The sequence below is a fragment of the Ovis canadensis genome, chromosome 2 (assembly GCF_042477335.2).
Source record: "Ovis canadensis isolate MfBH-ARS-UI-01 breed Bighorn chromosome 2, ARS-UI_OviCan_v2, whole genome shotgun sequence".
In the NCBI taxonomy this organism is placed as follows: Eukaryota; Metazoa; Chordata; class Mammalia; order Artiodactyla; family Bovidae; genus Ovis; species Ovis canadensis.
In genome coordinates, this window is record NC_091246.1 from 154,777,751 (window position 1) to 154,802,097 (window position 24,347).

At 40.1% G+C, this 24,347-nt stretch overlaps 1 protein-coding gene and 1 pseudogene across 16 annotated transcripts in view; one reads left to right on the forward strand and one right to left on the reverse strand.

The window, feature by feature from the left end:
• RBMS1 (RNA binding motif single stranded interacting protein 1) overlaps nucleotides 1-24,347 on the forward strand; it is a 217,886-nt gene that overhangs the window by 161,300 nt on the left and 32,239 nt on the right. For all 16 annotated transcript variants that reach the window (XM_069577334.1, XM_069577341.1, XM_069577336.1 and 13 more), the window contains exons 3-4: nucleotides 17,301-17,359; nucleotides 22,251-22,342. In XM_069577334.1, the coding sequence (XP_069433435.1) occupies nucleotides 17,301-17,359; nucleotides 22,251-22,342 (151 nt within the window). The remainder of the gene's footprint in view (nucleotides 1-17,300; nucleotides 17,360-22,250; nucleotides 22,343-24,347) is intronic.
• Nucleotides 13,224-13,484, reverse strand: LOC138433912 (dynein light chain 1, cytoplasmic-like; annotated as a pseudogene).

Consider the following 24,347-nt stretch of genomic DNA (forward strand, 5'->3'; position numbering starts at 1 on the left):
TATTGAGCTGTTTTTGTCCCAGTTTATAATTTGAAATTAAAATAAATTCAATTGTGTATGGTATTGTTTTTTGAAAGATATTTTTTGCCTTTATTCTTGAGTGGAATGATTCTGTGCATGTAACCATTATCCTTACCAACATTAATCTGATTGATCACCCAGGCCAGTCTCCTTTTCAAAGCAGGAATGCCAACTTCCCACTTACCACCCGACCATATTTTAGTGGCTCTCCAGATTTGGGGATTTAAGAACCAATACACTAAACAAGCTTCTACTGGTGGCTAGATGATAAAAAAAAATCTGCCTGCAATGCTGGAGACACTGGTTATAAATAGTTAGTAATATTTGTTAAATTTTTATTTTGTCAGGAAGACACAAGCTAAAACAACCAACATCTTTTGTCACTATTTCTTAAAATTACCCAAAGTATTTTATTTAGTTATTTATTTTAATACCACTACTTGTTTAATAGGAGTTCCCTGGTGGCTCAGCTGGTAAAGAACCTGCCTGCCAATGCAAGAGATGAAAGAGACACAAGTTTGATCCCTGGGTCAGGAAGATCTCCTGGAAAAGGGAATGGCAACCCACTCCAGAATTCTTGCCTGGAAAATTCCATGGACAGAGGAGCCTGGCAAGCTGCAGTCCATGGGGTCCCAAAGAATCGCACTTGTTTAATGCCAGAAGTGTGAGAAGCCCATAAATTTAGATTAAATTTAACTCTTTGAAAAATTCCCTGCATTTGTTTTTCTGTTTACCACTTGGCGACCATCCCTCCCTGGGCTGGTTTTTGTGAAATCTGCATCTCTGACCCAGCCCTACTTGAACGCTGCTTGTGGTGGCAAGCTCTCTTAAGATAGTTTTTAGACAGGACTTCTTTATAGTTTTTTTTTTTTCTTTTCCAGGCGAGCATCTGCAAGGCTGTCATCCATTTCCTCCTTGTAGGATATGATTTCTAGACCTTTGCCTACCGTGCCCACTCTCCCCCAGAAGAGCTCAGACTAAGAAAAAGGAGATGTTTAGGACAAACATGTTTCCTGGAGAAAGCACTCTGAAAGCAGGCTGTCATTATTCCTTTGTTCCTTTACTCCTTTCTCCTGAGTTATGACTGTTGATCACTGTCAGGCACTACGCTGGGGCCTGGCATACAGAGAGGAAGCGATCCAAAGGCACACATCTAGTGGGATGCAGATGTGGAGGTGATGCAGGGCTGCCCGGGGAGGTGGTGGGACACACTAGCTCAGGCAGTGGCAGAGGCAGCGCTTAGCCTGGTCAGGGGAGGCCAGAGAAGGCTTGCTGCTGCTGGAGACAAGCTTTACACCAAGACTGCAGAAAGGTGCTGAATCTCCCAGGTGAAGTGACATCTTAAATATCAGGAAGTTAAGATGGAGCAGGGCTTATATAGGATCCACAGGTAATCTGGAGCTGTTTGAGATTTCTAAGGCTGTTGTTACAGGGACTGTAAACTGGCTAACTTAAAATCATTATTTCACAGCTCTGAGGGGTAGAAATCCAAAATTAGGTGTCAACAGAACCATGTTCTCTTTGAAAGTTTTGGGGGAATCCTTCCCCACCTCTTCAGCCCATGGTGACTTGCTGGCAGTCCTGAGTGTGCTGGCTTCCAGCTGCATCCGCCCCCTCACCCCCGAGCTCTGTCTCGTCATCACATGGCATTCTCCCTGTGTCTCCATCTGAGTCCAGATTGCCCTCTTACAAGGACACCTGTCACATTGGATGCAGGCCTACCCTAATGACCTTATCTTAATTTGATTATATCTACAAAGACTATTTCCAAATCACGTGCACAGGTACTGGAGCTTAGCACTTGGATGTACTTTTTTCGGGAGGGGGGTGTAGATGGGGTTGGACACAATTCAACCCATAGTGGTGGGTGTCGGGGAATGTTGAGCAAAGAGGCCCAAAAGCATAAATTTCTTTCTATGGTCAGGATCATATATTTTCCTCAGTACAACCTAAATCTGTCTCATTCAGAGAACTTGAATTTGTTCCTAATCAAAAAATCCAGGTATTTTCATATGAGTAAGCCAAGGCTTTCCCTAAATTTATACATTTGACCTCCACCACCCCACCACCCCCCACCTTGGAACTTATATTAAGACTTACTTTTCCCTATTAAATATTACAGTGTTGGCTTTGGCCAAAAATTCATTCTAGCCTGTTGAAATAATTCTGACATCTTACTTTCACCACCACCCCCAGGTTTGGGATGTTTATATATTTAATAAATGCACTATCAGTGACCTGGTTTATAGCAATTTTAAATGTATACATGCTGGCCAAGAACAGAGCCTTGTGGCTCATCACTAGATGGTTCCTCCGTGCTGACCGTCACCCTGACCATCAGACTAGCTCAGTCACTTGTTTAGCTTGTTGCCCACTCACCCAAACCACACTTCCTCTTCCCAAATATACTCCTCTAATCCCTGAGCAAATAATGATTTTTATTTAGCTCAAATCAAAATATACATTGTAGCATTTCCTAGCAACCCTGACCTTCCTCACCCACCCCCTGAGTAGAAAGAGCAAACTTGAATATTCCTGAGTTGCTCCAAAGGACTTTACTGATGCCTGTTCTTTTCAGTCTTGCTAACCTTCTAGTTCACCAGTCCATTCTGGAATTTCACTTCAGATCAGCATTAGCCTTACCTGCCTTTTGCTTCTAGAATCTAGTTTTCTGTTGTTTTAAAGAATCAGAATGATATTTTTCCTCTCCATTACCACCTCTCCTATTATGCAGGTTTTCTCAAAACAACCAAGATTGGAAAATCCTTGCTGATGGTGTCCTGTAAACAAGAAGCACTTTTGGCCCCAGCCTGGGAAATCCCATGGACAGAGGAGCCTGGAGCTGCAGTCCATGGGGTCCCAAGAGTTGGATACAATTTAGCGAGTAAACCACCACCACTTCATTCACAGCCCCCTTATTTCTGGAAAATGCAGTAAATTTAAGCTGTCTTGAAAGTGAGGCATATTACCTTCATTTGAAACATAGTAATTTTGTGAAACTGATACTAAAGTAACTTACAGCATTTGGCTGGCTCTCTTTGGTTGGATTCTTTTCAGTTCAGTTCAGTTCAGTCACTCACTCAGTCCCTTCTGGCTCTTTGCTACCCCATGGACTGCAGCACGCCAGGCCTCCCTGTCCATCACCAACTCCCAGAGTTTACCCAAACTCATGTCCATTGAGTCGGTGATGCCATCCAACCATCTCATCCTCTGTCGTCCCCTTCTCCTCCTGCCCTCGATCCTTCCCAGCATCAGGGTCTTTCCAAATGAGTCAGCCCTTCACATCAGGTGGCCAAAGTATTGGAGTTTCAGCTTCAGCATGAGTCCTTCCAGTGAACACCCAGGACTGATCTCCCTTAGGATGGACTGGTTGGATCTCCTTGCAGTCCAAGGGACTCTTAAGAGTCTTCTCCAACACCACAGTTCAAAAGCATCAATTCTTTGGCACTCAGCTTTCTTTAAAGTCCAACTCTCACATCCATACATAACCACTGGAAAAATCATAGCCTTGACTACACAGGCCTTTGTTGGCAAAGTAATGTCTCTGCTTTTTAATATGCTGTCTAGATTGGTCGTAACTTTCCTTCCAAGGAGTAAGTGTCTTTTAATTTCATGGCTGCAATCCCCAACTGCAGTGATTTTGGAGCCCAAAAAAATAAAGTCAGCCACTGTTTCCACTGTTTCCCCATCTATTTCCCATGAAGTGATGGGACCAGATGCCATGATCTTAGTTTTCTGACTATTGAGCTTTAAGCCAACCTTTTCACTCTCCTCTTTCACTTTCATCAAGAGGCTCTTTAGTTCTTCTTCACTTTCTGCCATAAGGGTGGTGTCATCCCTTCTTTTGCATATCATCCTCTCTGATGTTCTTAAGTTTTAGAGCCATACTATTCTGTCTTTGGAATGATTGTTTATATTTATCTGCAGTGTCCAAGGACAGTCTTTTTCAGAAACAAACCAGTGGGAAACCCACGTGTGAGCCCTGTTTATCCATCAGATATGCTCTTAAGAGACGTGACCACTGTCACGAGTGACCCTTGAACGAAATATCTAAGTTTAGAAACATCAACTGTGCTGGCAGGCTATTCCCTTGCCTATCCAACTCAAGTGTATCTTTTTTTTTTTTTTTAACTAATCATAGCATTTATAGTATATCCCCAGGTTTCTTAGAACTGAAGTGAGTAAAACAGATACCATTTTCCTTCTCAGTCTGTTCTTCAAACGGGCTTTTCAAGGTTGTGAGGCAGTCAGGATTTATTACTTTAAAAAAAGATGGCCTCACGGCATTTTGAAATCAATACGCTGGTGCCGTGTGCTGGATCAAAGCCAACATTAGGGTTCAGTCTAGGAAATGTCCAATTTGACCCTGTCCTTTTTTAGTTTGTGTCAGAAGCAAGAGAAATTTCTAGGTAATTTGCACACTCTGTTTTAATAGTTTCAGATAACTCTCTGTTTTACTTTAGAGAGCATGTTTACTTTTGCTCTCTGTCACACTCTTCTTGTTTTGAATGAAACAGTCATTTATGGTTTGAGTGTTGACGTTTAATGCATTGTTTTACAGACTTCTGGTACTCTGTGTGTGTTGTGTGTAAAAGCTTTCTAGTTTTGATATTCCAAAACAATCTAGGAACCAAAACTCTTCTCAGTTTTTTGTGTTCCCCTGCCACCAACCCTTTGTAGATTTCCTTTTAGTAGCAATTTTTAATTCCATATTAAGCTCCTAAATTACCTTGCTTCCCTCATTTGTTTTTATAAGCTAAATTGGGAAAAGATACAAGGCCATGTTCAAGGCAGAATGGAGTATTTCCCTGCTCTGGCTGCCAGTCTCCCTCAATTCCCCATACCAAACCCTTTAAGGGAAAATATGTATATTGCATGTTTATGTTTTATTCATTCAAGCAATATATATTGAGAGGGTTTCATTATGCAAAGATCTGAACTGAAAAGTAACCATAAAAAATGGTTGAGTCTACATTTCTCAACATTCTCTGTCTTAAGGACCACATCATTGTGAAGGTGAGGAGGGAAGTTTAGTGATCTCCAGTGATAAGAATTAAAGTGCCCTTAATCCAAATAATTCCAGGAGGGGTGGAAGAAAAGGTTAACATTTATTTGTTACCAAGCATCTGTCATGGGCCAGCGCTGTGCTGACCCCCTAGTAACAGTGCCGTGAAGGAGATGTTACCACATCCTCGTTGGCAGAAATGGGGATGCTGAGGCCAGACATGCACACCCAAGTCACAGAGCTGGCTATTGGCCGCAGGTGCACTTGGAGACAGGTCTCTCTCTCGGCAGCTCCATCTGCTTCCCAATGTAACATTGTCTTCCTTCTCATCTGGTGAAGTACTGTATCAACATGAAGGTGAGATTGTCAGAGCAAAGAAAATACATCACAGATTTTGGTGGAAGAGGAAGAAAATTTCTTAAATGCTCTATCATTGTCAGATTATAAATTCGACTCAGAAATAAAACACGATTTTATGTAATTAAATTGCCTTTGTTTTAAATGTTAGGCATTAATCAGTGTGTTGAGACTTTTTGAGACTCATTTTTATGATAGACTATCTACATTTTACTTGCAAAATTCTGGGTTCCATTTTCAGCAAGTACTATTTTACTCTGACATATTAGTACTTGGGCACACTAATGTGGGCTGACCATCTGTGACTGCATGCATAAGTGCTTCAGTACAGTGACTTCTGGCTAAAATATTGTCATAAGATAGGGTCAGTGACCCTTTGTGTGCTATGTGCTCTTAAAAAAACATAAAATAGTGTAAAGCTACTTTGCCTTGACTGCAGATCGTAATAGACTGGATACTAAGCTCTAATAGCAAATCTGTGTAATAAATCAAATGCTTTATGGTGTGCTTGTTATTTAGAAGAGAGGTATAAGTTTTTCACAGAATATGGCAAAAAGTACATCTTAGCCGTTTCTAATGAGGTGGTTTTTAATATTCATTCTATATGAATTATTTAGTTTGAGCCATACATGCAATAAACAGCATCAGTTGTTGCTTTTGTGTAGCATTTATAATAGTTTAGCTGTGCCAGCATCAGTGTTGAGAAGGCAGAGTAACAGGAGTGGTTCTACATTTAGTCCTAAGTTATATTCATCCCAAATCTGGGTATAAATTACCAATTTTCTTAGTATTCTGAAAAGATATGTTCATCTTAAAATTTCAGTGTTATGAAAAACTAGATATGTCAATATATTTTCTCTTGAAAAATGTGCTGCTTTGTCCCCAAACTTCTGTAGTTTATTCCCCATCAGCTCATATGTGGTAAAGCAGCCCGTCTAGCTGAGGGCTGGACCACTCGAGGATGGTGTTTACTTCTGCTACATTAATCTACAGGCTCCAGGTCCGGAACTGGAGGCGGAATTTACTGTCCTTTCCAGAATAGTTCAGAAAAGAAGACCATGGTGGTTCCTTTTCTCCCTCTCCTCTTTGTTCACAGAGGCAAACCGTTGGCTTTCTATGACACAGATACCACAGGCTATTTTTCTCAGATATTAAGTCAAAGCATTTAAGGCTAGTTAAAGCAAGTCCTCTGTCTTAAAGCTTTCCTGTCCTTTAGAACCTTCCCATTCATCTCCTAGCTCTCCTGAGCCCTCCATGATAACTTCTTGAACTTGAATGTTATTGCCTGAGTACAAAGAGCGCCCCCCCAAAAGAGTAATACTGAAACAAAAATGTAACATTTCTCTCTGCTAATTCTAGCTGTAAGGTTTTTATTAATCTTAACCCAAATCCTGCTTTCATCATATCATTCCACAGTTGCAAAACCTCCAGCCACATTCTGTTCCCTGACTCCTTTTCCTAGAACCCAAGGCCCTGTCGGGCCTTTTCAGACTTGGCTTGCCTTACTCCTCACACAGCTTGCATTAGACAGAATCCTCTGTTTATTGTCTTCCATGGCCTACCTGAATTTCTTTTCCCCAAAGTCTTTTTTGCTGAACTTGACCTTCATCCTGTTTATGCTCCTTTATTTAGCTTTCATCATACAAGATCACAACATTCTTAGCTACTTTTTTAATATTAAAAAATCCCTATATTCCCTCTCCCCAAAACTGTTCCCCTTGATGGCAGGAATGGCATCTTACATATTTCTCATAGGCCTTGGATGGTGAAGGGCCTACTGGAGACATGCTGTAAATATGTGTGGCTTGATTTCTTAGTCCGACCTCCTTCTGGACTGTACTTGTCTTTCACGTGTTCCTTTCAGCTTCAGGACCAGGTTTGCCTTTGACCTTTAGGACTGCAGCAACTTTGCCTGCCAAATATTGTCCACCTTCAAGTCCCGGCTGCCATTCCAGCTGCATCAGATGCGCCTTCCTCTTCTGTCCCATCACAGAATCATGTACTCACGAAGCACACCCAGCTGTACAGCACAAGTGAAAGGCGCGGTGACCGAACATTAAGGAATCAAGCCAAAGTGACGGGAATTACAAACGGAATATCTTTCTATACCTTCCGTTGTTGTATCTTAGATGTCTTATACAGATAGCGAAAATCTTCAAGGCCTAAAAGCTGAAAGTTTTAAAATACCTGTCTGATACTGATTGCCTAATTTTAAAATTTCACATATACCTTATCTTCAAATGCTTACCACTTATACTAAGTAAAGAAAAGAGAACAAGTTGAGCTATTCAAAATAGTGAGGATTCAAGATAATATGGATAAACAGCTCCTTCTGCTTTTTTCTATTTTAGGTCTCATTGTCCAACAAACTTTGCTGTTAGCAGAATGCATATAATTTATACTTTCTTTTCCTTCTCCTATTCAACCATTTTTAGAAGAGCTAAAGCAAATTGTAGGAAATCCCCTTTCCTGGGAAGTCTTTGAAAAGATAAAGAAGCATTAAAAAAAAAAAAAAGCAAATTAGGGAACTGTATATATAGTATCACCTGTGTGTGCGTATATGTGTGTGAATTTTTTTCCCTTTTTTCCCACAAGTCCATAGTCATAAGGAAGTTTTGACTCTCATTCATAAATCCATTCCCACCAAACAGATACATGTGGTTACTCTGTTGAAGCTTTAAAGCCAGCCATACCTCCTCCTGACTGATACATTTGTTGTCTTGGGCCTCTTATTTCAAATAGAACAATGTTGCCTACCCAGAAGGTCAGGTAACAACTTTCTGAATGTTATCAGTATCTGTCTCAGAGACTTAGCAGTTATAGAGGCCACCCTCATCCCTCTGCCACCTGCCTGGAGCTATGCAGACTCAACACTGGGAACTGCTTTGAACCTCTGGAATATTCGGCAGTTGGCAAGTAAAGTATCTGCAGTTATCCACATGGTTGACCAAAGCAATCTTCTGCCTCTCTTCTTTGTTACTTACCAGCTTCCCTGGTAGCTCAGCTGGTAAAGAATCCCTACCACCACCACCACCACCACCCCCCCCCCCCCCCCCCCGCAATGCAGGAGACCTGGGTTCGATCCCTGTGTCAGGAAGATCCCCTGGAGGAAGGCATGGTAACCCCCTTCAGTATTCTTGCCTGGAGAATCCCCATGGACAGAGGAGCCTGGCTGGCTACAGTCCATGGGGTCGCAAAGAGTTGGGTATGACTGAGCGAGTAAGGACAGCACAGCTGTGTAACCTTCAGTTCGGTTCAGTCTCTCAGTTGTGTCCAACTTTTTGCGACCCCATGAATCACAGCACACTAGGCCTCCCTGTCCATCACCAACTCCCAGGGTTCACCCAACTCACGTGCACTGAGTCGGTGATGCCATCCCGCCATCTCATCCCCTGTCGTCCCCTTCTCCTCCTGCCCTCAATCCTTCCCAGCATCAGGTCTTTTCCAATAAGTCAACTCTTCCCATGAGGTGGCCAAAGTATTGGAGTTTCAGCTTCGACATCAGTCCTTCCAATGAACACCCAGGACTGATCTCCTTTAGAATGGACTGGTTGGATCTCCTTGCAGTCCAAGAGACTCTCAAGAGTCCTCTCCAACACCACTGTTCAGAAGCATCAGTTCTTTGGCACTCAGCTTTCTTCACAGTCCAACTCTCACATCCATACATGACCACTGGAAAAACCATAGCCTTGACTAGACAGACCTTTGTTGGCAAAGTAATATCTCTGCTTTTGAATATGCTATCGAGGTTGGTCATAACTTTGGTTCCAAGGAGTAAGTGTCTTTTAATTTCATGGCTGCTATCACCATCTGCAGTGATTCTGGAGCCCAGAAAAATAAAGTCTGACACTCTTTCCACTGTTTCCCCTATTTGCCATAAAGTGATAGGACCAGATGCCATGATCTTAGTTTTTTGAATGTTGAGCTTTAAGCCAACTTTTTCACTCTCCTTCTTCACTTTCATCAAGAGGCTTTTTAGTTCCTCTTCACTTTCTGCCATAAGGGTAATGTCATCTGCATATCTGAGGTTATTGATATTTCTCCCAGCAATCTTAATTCCAGCCTTTGCTTCTTCCAGCCCAGCATTTATCATGATGTACTCTGCATATAAGTTAAATAAGCAGGGTGACAATATACAGTCTTGACGTACTCCTTTTCCTATTTGGAGCCAGTCTGTTCCATGTCCAGTTCTAAGTGTTGCTTTCTGACCTGCATACAGATTTCTCAAGAGGCAGATCAGGTGGTCTGGTATTCCCATCTCTTTTAGAATTTTCCACAGTTTATTGTGATCCACACAGTCAAAGGCTTTGGCATAGTCAGTAAAGCAGAAATAGATGTGTTTCTCGAACTCTTGCTTTTTCAATGATCCAGCAGATGTTGGCAATTTGATCTCTGGTTCCTCTGCCTTTTCTAAAACCAGCTTGAACCTCTGAAAGTTCACAGTTCACATATTGCTGAAGCCTGTCTTGGAGAATTTGAGCATCACTTTAATAGCATGTGAGATGAGTGCAATTGTGTGGTAGTTTGAGCATTCTTTGGCATTACCTTTCTTTGGGATTGGAATGAAAACTGACCTTTTCCAGTGTAACCTTCCTTCAGTGGGTCCCATACTCTCTCTACTCCTCAGTTTCACATCTACAAAGTGTAATAAAACTTCACCTACTCAAAAGATTGCTGGGAAGATTACAAATATTTGACCTAAATCACTGAAAACAGTATCTGGCATAAGATAAGAGCTGTATCAATGTAAGCTGTTACTTCTGTTATTCCCCTGAATTGACTCACTAGGTCATAGGCTTTCCAGTGTGGATGCTAATTCGATAGCACATGGTCAGAAGTTTTGGTTTTTCCTCATTTCAGCCCCCTCTCGCTCCCTCTTGCTGGTTATTGTCATTTGCATGGGCACAGTCTCTCTCACAGGGTAGGAAGTTTCTTTGTCCTTCAGAGGCAGTTCACTTATTAAGGCAAACAAACATCATCCTATATGCATGAGGAATATCCCACCTTTTTTCACACTTAATCAGTTTTTGTTTACATTATGTGTACCCTTTTTTGTAGTTTTTTTTTCACATATTGCCTTTTTTGTTTGTTTGATAATGTTTATAAAGTAAATTAACACAAGCACTGCTAATGACCCCATAGGGCCTTAAATGAATCTCTAACTGGGATGACCAATATTAAAATAACTCATCAACCCTTACCGCCATCTGTTGGTAGTAGGTGGAATAAACTCCATTCTCCAGAGGCTTGGCTTGTAACCAGCAATGTTCAAAAGCTCCAAATTCTCTAGAAGGGGAGAGACACAGTGTACGTGTGTGTGTGTGTGTGTGCAGGCGTGTACACTCACATGCAATGTGCACATGCATGTACATGCACACTGGACAAGTCTATAAAGATACTCAACAATCCGTTTAGCATTTGTTTCCGGGACAGTAGGTGACTTTAGTATTTTAATCTACTTTTCTGTGTCTTCAAATCACAACAAATATGCATTTCTTTTGTATACCATAGTCATAATTATGGTAAATTATGAAAAAGGTAAAATTTACAAGCGACTAAGTGATGGGGGACAGAGGAGAAAAATCCAGCTGTATTTTAGTAAGTGTGATCTAAATATACTTAGATTTTATATTACAGCCAATGAAAGAAGAAATGGAAATGGGCAGATATGGCGAAAGCTGTGGTGCAAAGGGAAGAAATTTAGGTAGATTCTAAGCAAAAGGTTTTTCCAGCCAATAGGTTTAAATTTGAGTTTTTACTTGTTTATCCTCTCCCTTTGAAATTTTCAGTACTCCATAGTCATGTCCCTTAATTGCTCTCTATCCTTTTACTGTCAGAGTTTCCTCTGGGGTGGATCGTCTACTCTTAGCACAGACTATTATATTCTGGGTAGCTACAACTGTGAGTCTGAGTCTTCTTACTTTGAAGCTGATAAAACCCAAAGAATCTTTGTTTTCATATTTTCCCCCATAAAATTCTGCAGCTTGCTCTCTTGGGCATGCGTCTCCTTGGTATTCTTAAAGTGTAAATTCTACCCAGTTAGGAGGCCTGTTTTCTCCAATAAATCATATGTCCCTGTTACTAGAATTTTTGTTCTGTTTTGTTTTACAAATTAAGTTGTAAATAGGAGCAGGGGAGGTGAAAATCTGGTTGCTTTATGAATTTCCCCCCCAGATATCTGTTACTCTTACAGGCACTGCTGATCAACGATAGAATTAGGCTAAATGTTAATCATGTGTAATTACTTCTCCCCCAGCCACTCCATCATTTGCCTCACATTATTAAATCATAACTACAGATAAGACCAGCAGAGAGGGATAGTGACCACTCTGAACCCTGCTGCCCGCTTTCCTGCTCATTGAAGTGCCATTTGCCACGTGGCTTTTCCCCATATTCTAGATCTTTCTCATGTCATCAGAGGAGTTTGTTCTGTGCTCCATCCCCACAATATGACTGCATCAGCCCCTGAGAAACTAACTTCCCCTGGGCCTGAGCAGTTTAAAAGTATTGTTTCCAGGCCAGGGATCTGTATTTTTGTGAGAGCCCCTTGTGCTCTGAGCAGTATAATTGAGTGAACAGCTCAGAGAAAAGATGTTGTAGGAAAGGAAAACCCTTCAGACCCCTGCCCCCACCACCACATGTGGTAACTCCGTAGAAGCAGCCTCCTGAACACTGGATTGGAGAGAGGCTGGTATGCAGTAGTACCACGGACTGAGTGAAAACTGTCTTGACTTTCTGGGAAGTCATTTTCAGTGTTAACCCACAAATCACGATGAAAACCACAATAGAAAGTAAAACTGATCAATGTTAGACATATCTTTTCTATACACACCCCCATCCCTCCTTTAACTGTGAACCACCTGTTTATTTCTTGTGTCTAAAACAAACAAAAAACTTGCTTTGGCTTGAAAAATAAATCTATTCTGATGCCTTAATAGAAGAGATCTTCTATTTTTTCCCCTTCACCTTTCATACTCTGAGTTTATAAAGGAAATTGTTTCTCAAAATCATTTCTTTTTTTTTTTTTAATTCCTACAGACTTTATTAGATCACATGGAGGACCGCTGCTCAAAAGCTTTTTCCCTTTGAGACCACCTTTAATCTTTAAATACTTTGACCAAGGCAGGGGAGGGGAAATATCTAGAGCCCAACAAATTTCTCATTAGCCCAGCTCTCTCACCAGTTTATTTCCATTTTACAGCCATAGAAAGCTTAAAGGAGTTCTGCTACACATTTATCATCTCTTGAGGCCTAAAGCCCAGAACACTCTATAGCAGTTATCCCAAAGGAGCACTTAAGTAATGTATTTGTCAGGTTAGGAGTAAGAGTTAATCCAGTAGTTTCTCTGCCATGCATTTCTCAACATGCACTTCTGAGAGGTATTCTTCCGTGCACAACAGGAACAGGATGGGCAAGAATGAAACTCAAGAGTGTTGAATAGGCTAGTCTGTTACATCCCACAGAAACTTCAAGGAATCACCCCCACCAACCTACCCAAGATCAAGTAATAAGCCATCTTCAATAGATTATTTGAACAAATGGTAATTAGTGCACACTTCTTTAAAGGAATGTATTTCTTTAAAGGAATGGATTTTGAAGAGAAAAAACATGGGGCAGAGAGATGTGGAATAGAAAATAAATACAAATGTAAGCTGTTTTGCTAATTGCTTTATAACCACAAACTAGTACAGAGAATGCCCTGTACAAAACACAATAAAGGTTCAAAGGTGGAGGTGTTCCCTTAGGCAAGGCTGAAGGCTTCAGTCCCTGGTATTTGGAATTTAGGCTGCAGTCCTTCTTTTTGGATGGATCACTGGGTGTGTGGCACAGTCCCATGCTTTTAACCAGATTAGAATAGGATGGCCACTTGGCCCAAGTAGAAGTAGATGAAGTGTTTGGTTTCCCGTGTCACATAACTACCAAAGTTCCTCCCCACGATGCAGTGCCAGGTGGGGTTGTGCTTCTTGTTGAACTCCTTGATATGGGCTGCAGTGTCCTTCTCTATATGATATTTCTCCAATGCCTGAGTAGCACACTCCACCGAGTCCTGTTGTGTCTTTGACACATCGGCGTTCTTGATCTCAGCCTTTCAGTCACACATGGTTACCAAGGAGCAGGGGCTGGCTGACTGCAACAGTCTCCTGGGCGAGGGGCTGGCGAGGCTCACACCTGCGTAGAGAGGCGGTCGCAACTGAAGCCTTGGCGCATTTCTCATTTCGTAGAGAAACTGCTGTAAGAACTTTAACAATTTTTCAGTTTTGATGTGTTACGCAAGATCTTAGACCCAGAATTTCTGTGAGCTTTTGTTTTCCCATTTGCAAAAGTGAGGATAATAGCAGCTACCTCTTAAGGTTGTTGTGAAATTAAATAAGATCATACACAGAAAATGCCTAGAACTTTAGTAGAAACTAAGTAAATGTAATTCCCTTTCTGGTTTCTTATAAAATCACCCACTGAATGGTTGAGGAGATTAGGGACGGTTTCATGGAAAATCTAGTGTTACAACAGGTTCTTTAAATTCAAAGATTGATAGGAGGGGGCAATGGAGAGATGAGGGAACCATGTTGAACTCCCACCTCTCCCCCCCCCACCCCGTTTTTTTTATTTGCTATGCTCTGCATCATGTGGGATCTTAGTTCCCCACCAGGGATTGAACCCATGCCCCCTGCATTGGGAACACAAGAGTCTTAACCACTGGACCACCAGGGAAGTCTCAGAGAGAGCCCTGTTCAAAGTAATGTTTAAGGCAAATTAATATTAGACACATGTTAAAAGAGTTAATGACTAGCTGGATTCAGGAATGGCCGAGTTGATGATGTCTCAGGGACGTCACCAGCTTCCCTGGTGGCTCAGACAGTAAAGTGTCTGCCTGCAATGCGAGAGGCCTGGGTTCGATCCCTGGGTCTGGAAGATCCCCTGGAGGAGGAAATGGCAACCCACTCCAGTACTCTTGCCTGGAAAATTGCATGGACAGAGAAGCCTTGTAAGCTACAGTCCATGGGGTCACAAAGAGTCGGACACAACTGAGCGACTTCACTTCACTTAAGGGACCACAAACTTCATGGAAGATTGGGAATCTGATGGTGCTATAGAATGAAAAGATACACGAAGAGGAGAAAAGGAAAGATTTGTCTAGGGTTCTTGGGAGATACGACTTAGAAAATAGAGGACACGAGGTAACATTTAACTAGATATTTAAGTATTTTATATTTCAGTAAGATACTAAGATGGTTAAGTAAAGAGAGGAAGGCAAAAACTAAAACTTTGGTCAGATTAAAATAAAAACCCAGGAAGGAGAAATTGGCTTCATCAGAGAAGATTCATTTAACAAATCCATGGCATTGGATATATTTCCTAGGGAAGAGAAGGGTAGAGGACTAATTATTAAATGTGATGAAACAACTTGGTTAAGGAGAGAGAGGAGGGAGCTGAATGAGGAAGAAAAAAAAAAACAAAAACAAAAACACAAAACCTGAAAGAGAGCGCAGAAAGGTGAGATGGGATCCCCAGAATGAGGGTCCTAGAAGCCAAGGTGTGAACGTAAGGAGAAATGTCAGATGTAGCAAAGATCAAAGAGAACCCAAACCAGATGAAAGTATGGCACAGATGGAGTCTCTGGGTTCAGTGCTACCAGGAGCCTCTTCTCTTTCCCTGCTTCCCGCTCCTTCCTCTCTCCACATCTTCTTCCTCATTATTAACGTGGAGAGCAGAACCAGAAAGATAGAAGGCCAGCCCCTGACCTTCTGTAAATTTCCTTCTATTTGGTTTACAAAAGACCCTGAACTCTGTGACCTCAAGCAAAGTCCCTTAATCTCTGTAACTCCCAATACCTTTATCCTACATTGAAGTCACACCAATTTTCTTCCCTGCTTTTGGAAATGGCTGAGGTAGGGATGTACTCTAAAAGCCTTTTCAGCTAAAACTTGTACAAAGGAGAAAGTTCTGATAAATATCAAGCATGTCAATAACTCAGGTAGATAAATGGTTGCTAAAAGGTGGTCTTTAAATCACTTACTTTTTTCTGGTTTGCAGATTTTTTTAAAAAAACGTTGTAAGCTTAGTGACCTTCTGTTAAGGTTGTTGCAAATACTGAAAATCTTTACAGGGAATTGAAGGTGTTTATGCAGCCTTATGCCTGTTGGATGTAATTGTCATTTAAACCTTAAGTTATCTTTACTTTTATGCTCAGTTAGTAATCATCTGATTACATGATTACACAGAGTGAAATTAACTGAGGGAGAGCGGTGGCCCAAACTATTTGTTTCTTCTAGATAAGTATCTTTCAGCTTGTTCAAATGCACAAAATAGAAACCTGCAACATTGAAAATGTTTTAAAGTACTGCACAGATGCTTCCATTTCCTAAAACTTTTAAGTCTTTTTAGTCCTCAGCAGCAATCACAAGAAAATAATGTTAGAGAAAATATGAAAATTTCTAAAGTGAATATATAGAAAATTAACATTTGGGAATTTGCCGTGTATAAATGTGGAAATAGTCTCAGATACCTGAAGTATGTTAGATGCATTTCCCATAGACCCAGTAATTTTTAAGAATTATTTTTCAAAGGTCTTCTCTATTTTTTGAAGATAAACATAGATAGCAGTGCTTTGCATTGTAGTCTGGTCACTGTGAAAGGATATAGGGTAGTACATATATTTAAACTCTCTTGCCCCTTTGTTTTCTTTCTTTTAAAAAAAAAAAAAAATTATTTCTTTTTCTATACCAGGTCTTAGTTAAGACATTCAGGACCTAGTTCCCTGGCCAGGGTTTGAACCAGGGCCTCCTGCTTTGGGAGCTCAGAGTCTTAGCATCAGGGAAGTCCCCCCTTTGTTTTCCATAGCAGTGCACTCAGTTTTAACATTCTGAGTTGTTTTCCTTCTTTCCCCAACTTCTGTTGTACATGAAGGAGTTTGAACACATTTTTCATACAAACTCTCATAAATTAGTGGTTGATTCCTGGTTCATTGATTTTTGTTTTTTATTGCCTATTTCTTGCACACACATGCCCACACATACATAAGTGAGTACACTGTGTAACTATTATTATGGCATTAAAAGAGGTCTTAAAAATATATTTATAAACAATCATCAAAATCTTAGATAAAAAGACCTGTTTTAAATATTACATTTAAAATACTTAAATATCCCATCAAGCGTGTTAACGATACATATTCCAACACACCCTTCTGTGATGATCTAGAGCCACACAGAATCACCTGCAAAAGCAAAATGAATAGAGTGATTCAGGGAGCTTTCTTGCCTCAGTTAGTTCATAAAGGCTATATGCATCATAGTCCTTTCCCTTAACAATTCTGTAGCCTTGCCTTTGGCTTTGTATTTGACCACAGACATGGTGTTACTATGGGGCTTCCCTTGTAGCTCAGTCGGTAAAGAATCTGCCTGCAGTGTAGGAGACCCGAGTTTGATTCCTGGGTTGGGGAGATCCCCTGGAGAAGGAAATGGCAACCCACTCCAGTATCCTTGCCTGGAAAATCTCATGAATAGAGGAGCCTGGTGGGCTGCAGTCCATGGGGTCACAAAGAGTCAGGCATTACTGAGCGCACACACACACACACAGAGACACACAGTGTTACTAGAAGAAACTGCTTTTTGTAGAGAAACTATTTTTCCTAAAGCTCACATTCCACTTCTGTGGTCCCAAGATCACCAGGTAAGTGCCTGATTTCTCAAAGCTAAGTATCAAAATATAATCCAAAGAGCCAAATGAGAGGTCCAGCCATTCCTCCTTTTTAGTTTAGCTTGAGTTTCGAATTCTTATTTTCTGTCCCCTAGTAAAGAACATTTTATACGTTAAAGTTTGCAGAGGTTTGATAAGTGTGTGTATGTGTTCTCTGGACTTAGATATTAATAAAGATTCCTCAATTATAACTTCTTTTTTTTTTTCCTTCTATTTTTAGATATGGGAAGATTGTTTCCACAAAGGCAATTTTGGATAAGACAACAAACAAATGCAAAGGTATGTTTCCTTGTCTAATGATTTACTAAATCAGAGCTTTAGGGAAAAAAAGTGGAATTTTAAACCTGATCTTTGACTTCAAAACTACCTCCATTTATTAAAACCCAAGTCTTACATGTCAACCAGTTTGTGTCTTGCACAGCGTCAGCATATTGCTTGCGCTGGTCCCTGGTTGAGTTTTGGCTGGAAACCCAACAGCAGCGAGCCGCTTGCCAGAATCCCAGATTTGACGCCAGTAGAGTTAACATGCAAAATACTGGCTGGCATTTATCCCCTGCTTTTTAAGAGGGAGTAGAGTTAGAAAATAGCTTTTCTTTCCTGAGCCTGAGGAGATTAGAGCTGCTTACCGAAGACCATTGGACTGTACTAAAGAACTGAAAAGATTACATATTGTGCAAATTGGCTGTATTAATTAGAATAGAGTAGTTTTAAGCAGTACTTAATTACATGTTTCAATACTCCCAATTGTTCTCTGCTGAATGCCTGTTGACAATATTGGCAGCAGGGAGGGGAGAACCGTTTTCACTGACCAAATTGTAATAGGGAAGGGAGGTCATACGCCCCTTTGAAATATGCTGCTGCATTAATTTGATGCACTGACCTTCAGTTTTCCGTGTAATTAGGATGAGCTCATCCAGCTCCATGAGCTGGAAGAGGAGGCGTCTACAGTAGGCAGCACTGATGCTCTGTGGCTCTGACTTTTAATGATCCAGCATCTTAACAATAGGCATGTGATTTCTAGGAAAAGGGAAGAATGGAGTCAGCTGACTTTGAGTCTAACAACTGACCCCATGAATTGAAATAAGGTTGACAGGAATAGGCAGAGAAGGCAAATCTCCTCATTAACTAGACCCCAGTTTTCCAAGTAGGGGTGACGGTTGTGACTTAGCACAATCTGAGCAAGGCAAAGAATGTCAGTGAAGCCTATGGTACGGTAGGGCCTCACCTTAGAAGCCAGCCGTTTCCTTTAATCTAGACTTGAAGTGATTCATTGTACTCCTGTCTCGTCTTCAAAGCTCCTGAATTTAAAGGAGCTATTGTGGCAAATATCTGAGCCCATGTTTAATCAGCATGGCACATTCAGGCAGTTTTGCCGTAGGACACTGAATTTGCTCTATGTAGAGTGATACTCAATTAATATTTTAAGTGAATTAAACTGGAGAGAGTCTAATTTTAGACTGAAATGTTTACCCAGTTACCAGGTTAGTCTTGTTTAACATATTTTTAAATGATTTGGATGAGCAGGGACACAGGAAAAAACTTTTTGGTTTTATCACTAAGAGATGGACTCATGCAGGTATAAACCAGGAAGCTGATCTCAGCATTTGTTTCAGACCAAGAGAGAGATCACAGTAGACAATAGTTTTACAACCTTACCTACATTTCTTCCTCCTGACCCCACCCAATTCCCTCTCCCTCAAAAAAGAAGTCTTCACATAGGTCAGTGTGTTAAAAAGCAGAGCTGCCCTAGTTAAGTGAGAGAGAGTACCCAGCAGCCTCCCTGAGTGAATTCTCTATTACAACTCTGCACTGGACACTGCTGTTTTACACTCTTATCCAACAAGACCCTATTGCCAAGAAACCAAAATTCCCAAATGCTTAGCGTGATCTAGAAATGCTATTAGTTAAAAAAAAAAAAATACTAAACCTAACATCTTATAATAATATAAACGCATGATATTTGACAAGAGTCCAAAGATTAGTGGGGAGATTTGTGGGGCTTCTAAATAAGTATAAATCAGAACTAGTTTTCAATACATGTCTCCTGGAGAATTTCTCCTAAATTGAGTCGTAGGAGAGATTGGCTTGTATGTGGGGGCAGTGATAGAAACCTTATAAGGTTTTTGTGTGTCACACAGGCCTCTCAGAAAGGAAAAATGATAGATATGTGGAGTGTGGATGAGTGAGTGAGGACAGAGAGTAAGCAGGAATGGATTTGTAAAATTCTGGAAGGGGCAATGAAAGAGCTCCTGAAAAAAAGTAATTTGGGGACAAGTGGGAAAAAAAAAAAAAACAGCATAGCTCACTATAAAAACTGGTAACATGTTAGTAGCCATGTTATAGATAACTTGGGAAGGTGGGGGTGGGGTGGACGGATAGATGAATATAGGTGATGCTTCAGAAATTATCAGTATAAATGAAAACTGCTTGTATTGTATACTAATTTTTAGAGATTGAACCAGTCAAAGGATTTCATACCTGAAAATTAGAGACCTTAGAGATCATAGTACATTTTTTGGTCACAAAACATATTTGGGGGCCTTTCTCCAGAAGACACAATTAAGCGGAAGGAAACATGGCTCTGAATAACATGTTGCTGTAGTTATTAAATTTGAAAGTCCATTATTCAGTTGCTCCCGTGCATTTCAGCTTTTGCCAGTTCTTAGCCGACAAAAGGTGTTTAAATGCTTTTCAGCTCTAGTGTACGTGGCAGTTCAGGACCAAGAAAAACTTACAAAGGATTGATTGTGCTCAGTGTTTACAGAGTTGTATATAAGACCAGAAAACACAACGCACACAAAATGGGTGAGGACAAATCAGACCAAAGGAAAAATAGGGGTAAGAGCAGGAAGCTTCCTATGACTACAGAAATGGCCCTATATTTCCTGGTTGCCAAACCAAAAATAACGTACCTACTCCCGTGATTCAGTAATCTAAGTGTGGAAGAAAACCCAAGAAGCAGAAATGCCGTAACTATGCCTGGTCCCGAGACCTGGAAGGATCCTCCTGGGGTTCCAGTGAGAGGATGCTGTGTTATTTAGTGACTCCCACCTTCAAAAATATCTGTATACATGTTTAAATAATGAACCCCCAGAGAATCCGTGAGACCCGTTTGTATACTCTTATATTTACTTGAAAGTATTATAACAGGGAACGTGGAAGAGCGCACAGTTGCATGCATAAGCATGTTATATTTGTTTTAAGCAAATATTTATGAAACAGCTATGTAGTGGCACTGGGCAAGGCCAGAAAAGAATGTAAACAGTTAGCTAAGATGCAGCCATTATGGATTTTTCCTAATAAGGAAATAACAAATAAAATAATACTAACAGTACTTGAGTAGAAACTTCAGCTACATTAACATCAAACTTGGGATCTTCATCTTACTGTAATTTATTGACAACAGTAAAATTAAAGAAGGACTGTTAAACATCCATCAGAAGTTACATCATTTCTGTGTAGTTGGGTGTTCGTTTATGACCTGCTTAAGCTCTGCTTGGTAATAAAATATGTATGAGCGTGAGAGATAGGTGTGTGCCTGCATACATCTTCATAGTGGGTTGCATATTAGCGTTAATAACAGATTTCAAAAAAAAAAATGAAGTATATTTAACCTAATTTCTAACCTGGCTGCTGAGGAGCATTCTGTTTTTACCTGGGTCAGCCTCCTCTTTTGCTTTCCAACCTGGGCATTTCTCTACTCACTGTCAATATCAAATTAAGCCTTATTCCATTGCAATTCCAAGTAATAGAAAGAAGCTGCTATTTGTTTTAGCTTTGACACTCCTCTCTCAAAAATAACCTATTTCTGTAATTCTTAGTCTAGTTCACTAATTTTTTACCAGGGCAATATTTTTGTTGCTAATACTGCACACTCTTTGAACTACTTCTGAAGTTTCTGTTTTGTCGTGTTGATGTGTATGTTTTGACCCTAGTTCCTTCCTGTCTGAATTACTGTAGCTTTATAATATCTATAAATAAATGATAGGCCTGGCCCCTCTTCTGTGTAACTTCCAGACAAGACTTTCCTTTTTCAAAATATTCTTACTCATTTAACATTAATTTTATAATCGGTTTGAGTCCCAAGTAGATCGCTGTTGATATTTTTGCCTGGAACCCTGATCATTTCACTGATGTGCTTTTAAATACAGTTGCACCTTTTCTTAATAATTTAAGCCTTATCACAGTGGCAAAGTGATGGCCTGATTTAATACAGTGATGCTTATGGGATTGGTAGGTTCATTGAACGGTTGCTCAGATGCTCTGTAAACGCCTGCTCTTTATATTGTTTTCCTCTTTTATTGGTTGCTGTTAGTTTTCACTAGGTACCATCCATATGATTTTGTAGCAGCCCTATCCTCAACCTGACCCCTCTTTCCTCTAATTTCCTGCTTTTGATTTGTTATAGCCAGGGAAAATAGCTGACCAGCTTGTTTAAAAATGTTTGAAAAGCTATGGATAAATAAGCTTTGAACCAGGGCCTCTCTTAGGATGTTGTTTATTTGTTTGCTTTATTATGTTTTGTTTTTAGACTTTAGGCCAGGAACACCAAAACAGCTACTTAGGGTTTCTGGAGCCATATCCCCACTGCCCTTTATTTATTTTGAAGAGATTGTGAGCTGTATTTTAGATAAATAAGTAATATTTTTAAATAAGTTCTAATATGTAGATTATTTTATATTTGGAGTATCCAATTGTTATACTAAATTTATTTCAAAAATGCAGTTTACAGAATAAACAAATATTTGTAAGCTCTGTAGGATAGCTCCATCTTTCTTACCAAATTATTAAAAATGCTACTGTTTTCCTGAAGTTGATCCCCCCCTTTTTTTTTTTCAATCTTGATTGATAACTTGGATGTCTTCCTCCCCAATCCCCTGCCTCACCCCAGCAAGTACAGATACTTGAGAAAAAGATCTGAAAAAGGAAATAAACTGGTTTCTCTTTTTTTCCTTTTTTTTTAAACTTTGAAGGGAAACTTACCTAGCCCAGATAGGCGGGACAGACAGCTTGGGGAGGACGTTGCAGTACGGCTATAAAGCTTGGGACTGTCAGAACGTCAGGGCTTTGATTTCTGTTGCCTGCCTCAGAGACCAAAAGGAGTCATCCTTTCCCTCTTTACATAATCATAAAATAACAGCTTAAACACTAATTGTGTTTTGCGTTTCAGGTTATGGTTTTGTTGACTTTGACAGTCCTGCAGCAGCTCAGAAGGCTGTGTCTGCCCTAAAGGCAAGTGGGGTTCAAGCTCAAATGGCAAAGGTGAGTTGAGAGCTAGTACTTACTCCTCCAGTCTCTGGCTTGGGTTCTGAATCTGGGCACATGGCTTTTCCTGTCACCATCCAAGTTCTCCTTCCATCCCAGCGAGTCACAGGTACCTGGGGACATTTGCCCCTTGCCTTCACATCCTCAGTAGCAGCTATTTTGCCAAAGACAATTCCTCATAATTTTATGTGTGAAAAAGAATTTTACAACTGTATAAAATTTTACATAGCAGATTATGTAACCCCATAAGTAAATGGAGAAGTAGCATCAGATTTTCTCAGGTAATTGGGTACTTGTGGACTAAAGCTCTGTACTTTATTATTATTTTTTTGTACTTTATTTTTAAAAATAATTTTAAATTTTCAGTGTTTAAGGAATTAATACATTTTAGAAGTACTTCAGAATGTCATGTTCTGAAAGAATAATATACTTTGTCACATATGTAGGCTTATACAAATATACTAGTAGTTGTAATGCAGTGTCAGCTACAGATAATATTTCCTCTGTATAAAAGAGACATTTTTAGACATTGATTATTAATGAAATTAATAATTCTACAGTTTCAATGAACTCTTATCATAGAAGTGTTGTTTGTGCTCCAGGTTTTGTTGCCTGAATGTAAACTTGGATTTTTTCATACCTAGTGCACTTACTCTTTTCAAAAGATCAATACTTTTATATTATCCAGTTTCTTGAAGTACAAAGTAATTTTGTGCTGTCCTCTGCTTCTTCTGAAGAGTAGTTTGTGATATCTCCCTGAGGAGCACTCACATTTCCATAAGGGAAGGAGATTTATGAAAGTTAAAGAACCCTGGGTGAAAAAAGTTACCTGCTAAGTCCTTAAAGCTGTTGAAGGACAAATATGCAGCTACCAGAATAGCGATTTCCCTTAACTAAAAGAATCAACATGAATCAAGATTTCAGGAGTTAATGAAAGGGGCTTTCCTGGTGGCTCAGATGGTAAAGAATCTGCCGGCAGGTTCAATCCCTGGGTCAGGAAGATCCCCTGGAGAAGGGAATGGCTACTCACTCCAGTATTCTTGGCTGGGAAATCCCACGGACAGAGGAGCCTGGTGGGCTGCAGTCCATGGGGTCACAAAGAGTCGGACACAGCCGAGTGACTAACACTTTCATCACCTTTCTAAAGTTATCCTCGGCTTTTAATATTTTTAGACCTTTGGGGTAAGATAAAGTCCAGAGTAAGAAGCTAAAATAAACTGTAAACACTAAGGACCAATCTTCTCTACAGTAAGGGCACCCTGATTTTTAAATTATTTGTCCATAGTATAGAGCACCTTCTTGTGGTATTGTTGAAAGACGGTGATCATGAGGCTTTAGTATGTTTAACTGTAATATGCAATACTTGTGTATGGTTTACAGAATGTTTAATATGTATCTGTAAACCGTGGGTAACCACGTTTTCTAAGCAGGACTTTGAAGGCATGATCAGAAAAGAACTGTATTTTTCCCTCTGTTCTGTCCATTTCCTCTACTCTGTGAAGCTCCTGTTTCTTCCTCTCATGGATAAGTTTCTTCCTCTCATGGATAAAATCTAGGGCAGATCCCATGACTTTTCTGGCAACTCTTTATTATTTTGAAAAGTCCCTTCAGTTGCTTCTTTCATTTCAGGCCTTTTTGGTTAATTTTTTTCTTTGGACATGATTTTTTTCATGTCCAAACTTTGGGGAATATAATTGTCTTTAAATACATTTTCAGCCATTCCTTTATGTATTTACACCAACCCCAATATAATATTTTAAATAAGATATTTAAGGGGGAGATCTCAAGTTATATTCCAAATATGGTTAATAAAATCTCAGAATTGTGTAAAGGTTTTGAAAACTCAGTTCTGAGAGTCAGCAAAAGGGATATGCGTCTTGGATGTTGCTGGTGCTAAGAGAAATCACAGCTTACAAAGCAGTTGTCTGCTAAAAACCACACACTGATAATTTGATGATCAAGAGGTGATATTTTATAAGTTTACATCCCAATAAGACAGTCG